This window comes from Bison bison, unplaced genomic scaffold (assembly GCF_000754665.1).
Source record: "Bison bison bison isolate TAMUID 2011002044 unplaced genomic scaffold, Bison_UMD1.0 scf7180017864060, whole genome shotgun sequence".
Taxonomy (NCBI): Eukaryota; Metazoa; Chordata; class Mammalia; order Artiodactyla; family Bovidae; genus Bison; species Bison bison.
Genome location: NW_011494632.1, coordinates 2100734 through 2113037, shown reverse-complemented (window position 1 = coordinate 2113037; position 12304 = coordinate 2100734). Strand labels below are relative to the sequence as shown.

The 12304-nt window shown below is 39.1% G+C and overlaps 1 protein-coding gene and 1 pseudogene across 2 annotated transcripts in view; one reads left to right on the top strand and one right to left on the bottom strand.

The window, feature by feature from the left end:
* Window positions 1–12304, bottom strand: part of TMEM144 (transmembrane protein 144) — a 48304-nt gene that overhangs the window by 13918 nt on the left and 22082 nt on the right. For both annotated transcript variants that reach the window (XM_010836078.1, XM_010836079.1), the window contains exons 6-9: window positions 8274–8355; window positions 5998–6074; window positions 3864–3982; window positions 912–1031 (exon numbers count right to left, since the gene is read on the bottom strand). In XM_010836078.1, the coding sequence (XP_010834380.1) occupies window positions 912–1031; window positions 3864–3982; window positions 5998–6074; window positions 8274–8355 (398 nt within the window). The remainder of the gene's footprint in view (window positions 1–911; window positions 1032–3863; window positions 3983–5997; window positions 6075–8273; window positions 8356–12304) is intronic.
* LOC104985765 lies at window positions 8615–11098 on the top strand (annotated as a pseudogene).

Below are 12304 nucleotides of genomic sequence, written 5' to 3'. Positions count from 1 at the left end.
CGTCCCTGGGATTGGGTTGCCATTTCCTTCTCCAATGCATGAAAGTGAAAAGTGAAAGTGAAGTCGCTCAGTCATGTCCGACTCTTAGTGACCCCATGGACTGCAGCCTACCAGGCTCCTCCATCCATGGGATTTTCCAGGCAAGAGTACTGGAGTGGGGTGCCATTGCCTTCTCCGGTGTAATGGTATACTTTGGCTTAAATGAATCAGGCACTCAAAGCAAATCTCTGGCATATGCTTTATTTTGTTCTTTAAAAAATTTTACTTGTGAATCTATATTCCAAGTTGAATTATAGTAAACACCTAAATAAGTGAGAAATTATAATTCTTCATCATATATATATGTGTGTGTATGTATGTATGTGTATATATATATATATATATATATATAAAACCAACAATGCCTAACTGATTAAATCCAAAGCATGTTCATTTGACATACCTTTTTTAAACTCTAAAATAATTTCTCCTAAATTTTTGGACAAAATGCTTATTTTCCCAAGTGACTGCAGATTTGTATTTGTGGATACCTTTAAGAATAAAAGAGCCCCAGCACTCTGACTTTTAATGTGTATCCTTAGTGAGGAAGAAATACTAAAGTCTCATGCTTATCACACAAGGTATTTCAGCAGAGGAAACAATCTCAGATTCACTGGTCCAGTTCTGGGTTTAGTATTAATGACTTGGCATTTCAAATACAGTTTCATAGTTTTTAAGTCCTCCATATTTGGTGGTGAACTGAACCAGAGCAACTGAGGGAAGGAACACACAGACACAGACACACACAGACACACAGACACACATACACACACAGAATGGCTTCATTTCCAGAAGATGAGTATTCAAGCTAAATTAATAGGGAATGATGCTTTCAAAGCGTAGGAAGATTTTTCTGTAGTAAAGATTCTTACCTGGCAAGACTGCTTCAGGATGTAGTTTAGGATTATTTTTCATGGCTACACAGTAGGCCAGAAAGTAGACTGTACTTGTGAGGAAGATGCCACTGAAGTGTGCAAAAACGTAGTCTAAATCTGGAAGTACAGATTATAAAAATCTCAAGCATATCATTTTAGTCACTTCAAATATATTTAGAGTTCTAAGAATAAAACAAGCTCACCAAAATTAACCTCAATTATAAAGGAAGCATTCATTATATTTTATCATACTATTTTCCTGCATGCTATTTATAGAGAATTTTAATTAACATATTTAAAATATTAAGAAGTTGGTTACTATAATCAAATCTAAAAGGCTGGCTTTTATATTGTCTTGGAAAGCTAAGTAAGAAATGACAAACATTATGTGAATATAACATTAATATCTCATTTTTTAAGAATTAAGTATATTAAGTATTCAGACTTAATATTACTGATGGCTATAGAAACTAGCAAATCTCCTAGCAGACGGTATTTAGGGGGTAGTATGTAAAGAACTTTGGCAGAGCTGATTTTATAGGTTGCATTGATCAATCTGGAAACCAGTGTCCAGGTTGCAGCTATACAGAAGGATATTCAGGAAGTTATTCCAGGGGATTTAATTATTTGTTATAAAACTAATTACATGGGGAAGTTAATACACAGATGGTGGCCCAAATTCTGAGAAACCCAACTCCACTGAGGAAAGCAGATGGTCCTTTTCCATAGAGATGGGTATAGCAGGTTCTTGGCCGGGAAGGTCACTCTGGGCCCAGTATTTCAACTAAATCTAGAGGATGAGCAGCCATGCTTAGAGAGGAGAGCTTGAAAGTCAAAGGGCTTGTCTATTCTTCTGAGTCATATCATAACTCATCTGTCCCAAGACCATCACAAAAGGCAGCTTAATCTAACGATCAGAAACACAGACCACCTGGTGAGACTCCTGAATCCACCATTTGCTAACTTGGAGACTTAAGTAAATTAACTTATATCTCTCTGTTTCATCTTATTGTAAAACCAGGATAATAATGGTACCCAAACAGTAAAGCTGCTATGAGGGCCAATCAAGTTATTATTGTAATTAGAAGAGTGCCCAAGATACAGTATATAGTGTTTACGTGATCATTAAATAAATGAAATAAAAACTATGCCCCCTTGAAAGAGTTTTGAATGAATCAAAATAAAGTGTGTTTCTATTAGACTACATTTGAGTTGCCATAAAAAGATCCCTTAGACCTGATTGTACTATTTATGTGAAGAGATTGTTAAGGACATTGTTCATTATGCTCTAGGACCAAGAACAACTGTGCTTCTGAACAATCAGTTGTTTTTATCTTGTGTTTGCTGAATTCTGGGACTGATCTGATTTCCTTTGTGGCTGTAAGAATCTTGGAGCCAAATTTATGACTCATTACTAGCAAGTGTACAAGTGTGGTGCAGTTTTTAAGACTCGTTCATGGTTCCATTTTGCTTGGTCATTCATTTTCCCTTCCCTCTTAATTTTTCCTAAGTGATTCTATTTTTATTAGTTTTTATCCTTTAAAACAAAAAGAATAAAAATACAAAAAATATTTCCATAAAATCTTAAAAAACACAGAAGGTAATAAAAGTACTTTGGGAACTGTTTGTGGGGCTGAACATATAAGGGAAAAAACAAACCATGGTGTCTATTCAAAGTCAATCCATTCAATTAGAGTTCAGATCCCAGTTTTTCCATCCATCTGCCCCTCATGACTTGCCCTCCAAACTTCTCCCTTATCTGAACACAGATGACATTCATTTTCCATGCCACTCAGGTAGAACCGACTTAACCATTATCTCCTTTTATCATCATAGATGTGAGCCACATTTCAATATAATCACAGGATCCTGAACTAGACCCTCTCATCTCCTTCTGAGCCTGTAGAAGGCTGTTGCACGCAGTGTGGAGGTGACGTCTAAGAGAGGAATTCTATCGCTAGAACCCGAGACAATTTGCAAGCATTACATTGGGTCTTTCAATGTACTACTTTGTGCTTGAAAAATAATATCCTAAGCAGGCTATATTTTGATTTGAAAGCACTTTACTTGATTTGAAAGCACTGTATGCTACACTTCAGTTTCTTTTTTAAAGAGGAGAAGAACACACATTTTCCCAGAGATCATCAAAATGGAAAATAACCTCCAAATCTTGCAGCAAATCCAGAAACCATATGTTAAAATCTGAGTAGCTGAAATGAATCTTGACTAAAATCGATTCCATTAGTATGTTGAAGATCATATGAAAATATTGAAATAGTCCTTTATTTCTTTTAGTTTCCAGGGCCCTTCTAATTCACCACTTACAATGACAAAGTAAGATCAAATCTGATGAAAGGAAATTTATACTTTAAGATGGGATGAGAAAGCTTAAGCATAAAATTCTGTCTGTGTCTGTCTGGGCTTTCTCCCTCTTCAACACAAAGTGTGCACCTGCCTTTTACTTTAATCAGAGCTTCTCAAAGATGAGGGCACTTGCTTGACCATAAAGATCAATTTCTTTCTTTCTTCTCATGCTAGTGATGTATTAATAACTTCTTAAAAGAGTAACATTCTTTCCCAGCTCTGCAGGGGGTCATGGTGACTCGCTGTTCACTTTGTACTATGCTTCCCTAGATTATGTATCCTTGGTGAACTTTATGTGAAATGTCAGTATGTCATTTTGATGTACATCCTTTGTCTTAAAAGTGCCTTCAACTTTTAACAGGTGGAATTGTTCTCAGAGCTTCAGAGAGTGGGTCTCCCGGGTTATAATGTTCAGTTTGGCTCAGATAAAATTTCCTTTTTTTCCTTCTTAACTTGATTTTTCATTGTATTTCCACCAACCAATCTATGTACCAATATCTACCACGGTCCGTTTCTTTTTATAGTCTAAAGTAGAAACACAGGTATTGAGTTCACTTATGAAGTAAAATGACTTTTTCCTCTCACCATTCTGGCTTGCCCCTGCATAAATACTATCATTTCTTTTGCTGTGGTCCTTGATGTAAATGATGGGCACAAATGTAGATCCATAGAGAATTCCAGATATCACTGCGAGACTGCAGCCCCTTAAAAAACAAATACATTTCTATTCATCTTGGCCCAAAGCAATATTTCTGCCACACATAAATGGAATCATATCTAAAGCATGCTTCAAAATGTAAATCACAAGGCATCACGTAGCAATTACCCATCTATCTCAATCGGGGTGATGAGCAAAAGTCCCAGGAATGCCCTGCAGCATCCAGGTACCTTGCTGGGACACAGCTTCAGCCCTTCGCTATCTAACGGTGGAAGGACATGATTTACAGACACTGTAAAGGATTATTATTATAAATTGTCATTACATAGGTGAGAATATTGCCATCATCGTCTACAAGTGACATGAAAAAACAAGGCTCTCTAACTACATGAGGACTTCACTGGTGGCTTGGTGGTAAAGAATCTGCCTGCAGTGCAGGAGACTCAGGTTCGATCCCTGAGTGAGGAAGATCCCCTGTAGGAGGAAATGGCAACCCACTCCAGTATTCTTGCCAGGGAAATCCCATGGACAGAGGAGCCTGGAGGGTTACAGTCCATGGGGTCCCAAAAAGTTGGACCATCCTGGGTGACTTGTAGAATCTTAGTTCCCCAGACCAGGAATTGAACCTGGGTCCACAGCAGCAAAAGCACCAAGTCTTAACCAATGGACTGCCAGGAAATTCCTTAATAAAATAATTTGAATATTTCAGATAAAACATTACTTTTGTAAAAAGAAAATGTTTTGCCTTAAGCAGTAGAATCATGTTGGACCTTCATACTTGGGCTATATCTGCATGAAACAACAGTCTTCATTGACTTTGGTGGGAGATGATTAATATTTTAGAACAGTCCTTTAGCTTAACATAAAGGAGAATGGCATGAAACAGGAAAGAGTTTTAGGCAAAAACCATTACTTTCTAAGCTTAAAAATAAATTCTTAAAGTCTATTTTAGTGGTGCTTTGAGGAATATGAGACTGTAGGTACTCACAAGACCAATAAGCTCTGTTCATGATGGAAACCTCTACATAATGGTAAAGACCACGAATCCTGGAGGAGGGTCCCAAACAGATCAGACTAATGGACTAGGCTCTCCAATGAGACAACTGAAAGAGTGCTTAACAAATATTCCCTTAATGAAGGTGATGCTTCGTGAAGAACGTTTTTTTGGAGAGATCTATTTTATTTCAAAGCAAAAATAACATTTCTTTCTTCCAATGCCTATAGGTTAGTTCATTCTTTCATTCATTTAATTGATCCAAATATTTTTTGAGCATCTATTATGTGCCCCGCACTGCTGCTTTCCACTGTGAAGACAGTGTATATACTAACAGAGGACATGCTTTCTGTTCTTAAAGTATCACCACATAAAGTCTAAAACAGCTCTCAATTGAAAAATGCAAGCTACATACTACTACGTATTCATGTTTCTTATATAAACATATAAAGGTTCATACATAAAACATATCATTCTCATATTTCTTTGCTAGCCCCCTAAACCCCTAAATATAGAAGCTATTGTTGAGCCTAAGTCTCTCACTCTTTATAGAGACAGCACAGGGGTGGGGACTAAGACCTACATGGACACAAAATATTCTACCATATTTGACAATAAATACCTCAGGATTATAAAACTCTTGATGCATGAGTGGAGGGATTCCTAGGGCACAGTGGTCATCTTGGCTAGAGATGTGGATTGCCTAATTCGACAGTGATTGCTGGGAGCATATTGGTTGCCATACTCTGTGGCCTGTACTTTTCCTTTACTTTGCTTTTTTTTTAATCTTTCCTTTTACTTTAGGCATGAAAGTCCTGCAAAATGAGATTGCTTCTGTGAGTGACTTATTGACTAGAAACACTGCAGGGGCTTAGGAATTCCTTGAAGCACTGAGACCAAGGCCCTCTGTGCTGTAAAATTCAGCAAGGGACCAGAAAGTCTACCATGAAGTTAGGAAGTCAAAGCTTGTGTTACCATTTTTATCTTGAGCTCAAATGGATACAACTCTACTCTGCTTATCCTTGCTGTAACCATATATGAAACAGAATAACAGAACCTCTTCTTACACTAAGTGGCTTTGTGCTGTGGAAAGTTTATCCACCCAGGAACAGTCAGGATCAGGATCTTGAGTTTTGTTAATCACCTAGTGAAAACATTGGCAAAAACCAAAAGAAAAACAGCAGTCAATTAATAGCCACACTGGTGACAAGATTTTCAGTGTTTTTCTCTTCTGTCTCAGATACACTTTAAAATAAAACCATGCCACCCTGCATTCTGATTCTGTGGGCATCACTAGACTTACATGTTTCCAATTCTGTTTCTGTTTTACTCAGAATGGTCTGGTCTCTTTTAAAATGTTTTTCACAGTTTAATAAATGGCTACTTTGATACACCTATCAAAACTAATGAGGTTATTAGTGCTTGCATTTTATTTGCAAGTTTTAATAATCTGTCAGAGGATGAGATGGCTGGATGGCATCACTGACTCAATGGACATAAGTTTGGGTAAACTCTGGGAGTTGGTGATGGACATGGAGATCTGGCGTGCTGTGACTCATGAGGTCTCAAAGAGTTGGACATGACTGAGCGACTGAACTGAACTGAACTGAATAATCTGTCAAGAAATTAGATCTTAAGACTCTTCTACTATGGAGTACTTAAGATCAACAGGCATATTTTTACCCAGATTTTTAAAAACTAAATTGGTTGCTTAAACATTTCCAGCCTTGTTTCAAGATTAGCTCATATTCTAACTTCGGAAAAATTTTGCCCAAGTTCATAATATTTCTATCAAAGTAATCATCTTTGTCTCTTAGCTGAGGTTTCCTTGATGCTATACTCCTAATAGTAAAAGATGAGATTAGAACTGAATTCTTTGTTATGTGCTAGGTCAAGCTTTCTTCTGACAACTATGCTTTCTTCTCCCATGAGGACCTCCGGATGTATGGCTGCATCACAATCAAGACTTTATGCAACTTTAACCTTAGTTGGCCTACTGCCAGCTTGATGGAAAACTCTAAGGCAATTACTCCTATGTAGCTTTCCCCAAGTTGCATTTATTTCCTCCCCTCCTCCATTGTTTGAAGGGAGGTTGGTTAGGAGGTATCTGGAACACTAAAGTAGACAGGGACACCAAACACCTTCCCCCCATCTCACTTCTCCATCCTCTCTAAAGAGTTCCCTGATTAGAGATGCCCGTGGATGAATACATCTCTTTCCTCTTACACCTAAGCTACTTACTATTTAACTTGACTCCCCTGGTGACTCAGATGGTAAAGAATCTGCCTGTAATGCAGGAGACCCAGGTTTGATCCCTGGGTTGGGAAGATCCCCTGGAGAAGGAAATGGCAACCCACTCCAGTATTCTTGCCTGGAGAATCCCATGGACAGATGAGCCTGGTGGGGGCTACAGTCCATGTGGTCACAAAGAGTCAGACACGACTGAGTGACTAACATACTTAATGTCAATTTAACTAAGGTTTCTGTCACCTTAGTTGAGAAGAGTTTTGATATGGGAAAGATAAAAGGGGGAAGAAAGATTAATTTTGAAGTAAGGCTTAAAGGTTGTGCCTTCCAGGGGGGCATTGCCTGAATGTGGGGGTGGGATGAGAGATTGAGGCTAGCTTGCTAGCACTGGGCCCTGGCAGGTGGACAAGATACGTGACATAGGAGGACAGGAGTCTGTGCTCATGGCCATTGGGGTTTGCCCCGAAATCGCTTCTTTAAGGTGGAACCACTGGGACTGGTGCTGTGTGGGCTGTCTTGGAAAGACTGTCCCTGCTTAATCTAGGTTTGCTATGTTCAGACTCATTTAGCTTCTTTAAGGTCAAAACACAGACTCTTTACATAGTTCCTGTCTTCACCTTTGAGTGGAAGAGATAGGGCAGAAAAATGAGAAGAAATCCAAGTCTAATTCCTATATTCATACGACCTGATTTACCTTTTCATTAACTTCCTCTGATCGGTTACCTGCTGCCCTCCCTGGAGTTATTAAAACCTCCTCCCTCCTCCTTTCCAAGTAATTTTCATCTTCCTCTATAGTATTTAGAATTGCTATACCATGACATCCTTAAGTTATTACAAATATGGGCTTGTATGAACATCTACTAGGAATCTACCATTAATAAAAACAACCAGACCTCTATATTCGCTGAGAAATTTTACTGTGGAAATATGGATTGACTGCTACATAAACCTACCCATGAAAATATGCTAAGATATTTCAGATAGCCTTGATTTAACAACATGCCCCACCATCCTCTCATCTGAGTTCAAATCCATGCAGTTTCCTTTTATCCTAATTTCATGTTTCAGATCAAGGTGGTTCTCATTCTGTACTCACATGCTCTGATATCAGTGGTGTGGTGTCCACAGAATATGTGTTATTTGGTATTTCACTTTTGATGAACAAAAATATGAAAGCACTGTAAAGAAAACAAATTTTAGTGACATTTATCATAACCCTGGTTCACATTAAGATGCCTGCATTTGAAGGGAAACAGAGCTAAAATGAAGACCTAATGGTATTGCTTCCAAACTGCCTTTGCAGAGATCCTGCCATTTCTCCAGCACTGACATTCTCTTTGATGTCTCTCCTCAACCTTAATTTCAACAGTTTAAAAGCTGAACTCATAAGCTTCCCTCCCAAATCAGCTCTTTCTCCCAGTTTTCTTGTTTCAGTCAATGACCCCATCCTTCTTTTTATTCCTGCTTAGTGCTGGAATTACATGGTAAGAAAAATACAAATGAAAACTACATTGAAATATATGTCTCACCTATTCTATTGACAAAACCCCCAAAGCTTAACATGCTTGAACAACCTGGAGGAGAAAAGCACCACTGAAATGAGTGCAGACTGTGTGACCCCAGGGAGCAGACTCTGCGGCCATGTACTAAGGGCACAGGTGTGTCCACTCCTGCCCTTACGAATCCTGCTCCAGGCCCTATAACACAGGCACAGCCACACTCAGGTGAGCTGATCTTCATGGGCATGCGATGGAATACAACACAGCCATAAAAAAGGAATGAGGATACCCTCTATGTTCTGATATGGAAAGACCTCCAGACTATATTTTAAGAGATAAAAACACATGTAGACCTAATGATTTATTTTTCCCTTGAACCTCTCTCTCCTAATTTACTAACTATTCATGTCCAGCATCTTTGTAATAAATACCTCAATGACCTTGACTTTTAAACTATGCAGAAATGTTAAAATGTGTTAAAGTATTTAATAAACTGAAGGAAAGTCACAACTCTAGTATTCTTTTGCTTTCTTTTTTTAAAACATTTGCATGGCTCAAAAGTGAAAGCAATATAAGAAGTTTTCAATGCACACATGAGACTGAAATAGTATAGATCGCTGGGTGCAGACAAAGGCATCCAGATATGCTGCTGCTGCTGCTGCTGCTAAGTCGCTTCAGTCGTGTCCGACTCTGTGCGACCCCATAGGCGGCAGCCCACCAGGCTCCCCCGTCCCTGGGATTCTCCAGGCAAGAACACTGGAGTGGGTTGCCATTTCCTTCTCCAATGTATGAAAGTGAAAACTGAAAGGGAAGTCGCTCAGTCGTGTCCGACTCTTAGCGACCCCATGGACTGCAGCCTTCCAGGCTCTTCCATCCATGGGATTTTCCAGGCAAAGAGTACTGGAGTGGGGTGCCATTGCCTTCTCCGCTAGATATGCTATTATTTGTATAAAAATTAAAAATGTCTAGTGGTTTCCTTACTTCAGTCTCTTGTTTGCTTTATACACTTAACTGGCTCCATACTCCATCCCATAGGAAATTCAAGTTTCCTTTTGATTTTTTAAAAATGTATTTATTTATTTATCTTTGGCTGTGCTGGGTCTTTGCTGTTGTGTGTGGGCTTTCTCTAGTTTTGGCAAGTGAGAGATACTCTCACCAGTTGTGCTGTGTGGGTTTCTCGTCGCAGTGGCTTCTCTTGTTGCAGAGCACAGGCCCTAGGTATGTGGGCTGCAGTAGTTTTGACGCATAGGCTTATTTGCCCTCTGGCATGTAGGATCTTCCCAGACCACAGATGGCATCGTGTCCCTTGCACTGGCAAGCAGATTCTTAACCAATGAACCACCTGGGAAGTCCTCCTTTTATTGCTCTCTACTTCATGCCACACCCAACCTTCCTGAACATAACTCCCCCATGGACTTCTTTCTCTGACCAGCCCCTGCTCCAAGCTTTCACGTCTTGCTTGCCAGCTTTCCTTAGCTGAGTGTACCATATTCTCGCCTCTTATCCAAACTACAGAAGAGGTGACTACTGACTGTGAGATGGGAGCTCTCCCTAGGCCAATCCTCCCCAAATCCTCCTCTTTTCTGAATTCCTGCAACACTGAGAACCGTCATCACACAACCCAGACCATTTTCCATGCAATCTTTTTTCTCTAAAGATGTTCCAATTCCATAGAAAATTGAATAGGAACCACATTTTCTATCTCTTTCAAGGTCCTCAAAGTACTTGTCTATCTTAATTGTTAAATATGTAAACATGTGTGTGTGCTCATATATATGTTAATTCGCAAAGCTAATATTAGACACTACCTTTGCATTTTCTCCTCAAAATTACCATGAAAACTCTCTACTTTGTATAGACCAGTCTGTTTTCTAATAACAATAGAGAATGATATTTTAGAAATACTTGAAGGAGCTTCGGATCCGCCATCTGTGGTGGAACCACCGCCAAGGTGCAGATTTTCGTGGAGACACTGATGGGGAAGACCATCACTCTCAGGTCGAGCCCTCGGATACCATAGAAAATGTAAAGGTCAAGGTCCAGGATAAGGAAGGAATTCCTCCTGACCAGAAAAGACTGATCTTTGCTGGCAAGCAACTGAAAGATGGATGTACTTTGACTACAACATTCAAAAGGAGTCCACTCTTCATCTTGTACTGAGACTTCGTGGTGGCGCTAAGAAAAGGAAGAAATCTTACACCGCTCCCAAGAAGAACAAGCATAAGAGAAAGAAGGTTAAGCTGGCTGTTCTGAAATACTATAAGGTAGATGAGAATGGCAAAATCAATCGCCTTCGCTGGGAGTGTCCCTCACATGAATGTGGTGCTGGAATTTTTATGGCCAGTCATTTCGGCAGACATTATTGCAGCAAATGTTGTCTGACCTATTGTTTCAACAAACCAGAAAACAAGTAATTGTATATTGGTTAATAAAGATATGAGCTAACATTAAAAAAAATACTTGAAGGATCCAGAGAAAAGTCCTTGAACGCTTCTTCAAACACCTGTACAACTTTCAACAAATCAGTTAACCTCACTGACCTTCAACTGTTTTCATCTAAAAAATGGGGAGAGACCCGCTTTACAGAGCTGTGATGAGCAACTGTCCTCCGATAATTATGTTTTGGTCTATACTTCTCATAGTGTACAATTATAGTCTTTAATAATTAAAAACAATTCAAAAAAATGGTCACAAAATTCTCAAGGTACTTTTTGGCACATGATAAAAGCTCAAAATATGTTAATCAATTGAGAACCTTAGCTATAAACTGGATGGAAGAGAAGGGTGCGGAGCATATGAAAGAAATCAAGACTAAGTCAGTCATCTGAGCCTGTGTGACTAGACACAAAATGGGTAAGTCAGAAAGAAGAATTCCAGCTAAGTCAGGTCAAGAGAGGATGTGGTGGCACTAAGTTAGGGCAAGGTAATGAGACATATCATATATGTCAATATATTAATATGAACATAAAGGTAAATAGATCACATGGTCTTCTGGGTTATAGATGCAAAGAACTTGGTGCAGTTTGTCAAACAAAAAGTTCCATGAGAAAGTCTAGAAATCTTGTCAAAAGCATGGGAAGCAAAAAAAGAAAAAGAAAAAAAAATCAATTATATTACAGGCAAGGGTGCTTTTCTACATTTTCAACCTTTCCAATTTCCGTAGATCTGCAACTTTCTATTAGGAAAACTCACGTGTGTGTGTGTTTACACTGACAATGGATTTCGACAAGCGTTTGTTCTGAGTCAAGCACTGTCTGAGAGTGATGGTGAGGGAGATGGTATACAAAGAGGAGACTTTGTCCTTTAGGATCCCATGGTTTAAGGATAAAGACGGTTGTGTGAATAATACAAAACACACCTGGGGGATGTGGATAATATCAATAGAGGAAGTGCAAAATACAGTAAGAATTTAGGAAGAAGAAAATATCATCAGATGGGAAATCTTACCTGAAATTTCAGGGTGGCCAATGAAGCAGAAGAAAGGGCTTTTGGGGTTGAGGGAAGTGCCAGATATGCTGTGATAAGTAATTCCAGGTCAATGAGGTGACAACACAGGAGAAACCATGCTAGGAAGAAGCACTAGATCTGTAACTATGGGGGACATGCCAGACTAACGAGACAGATTTAT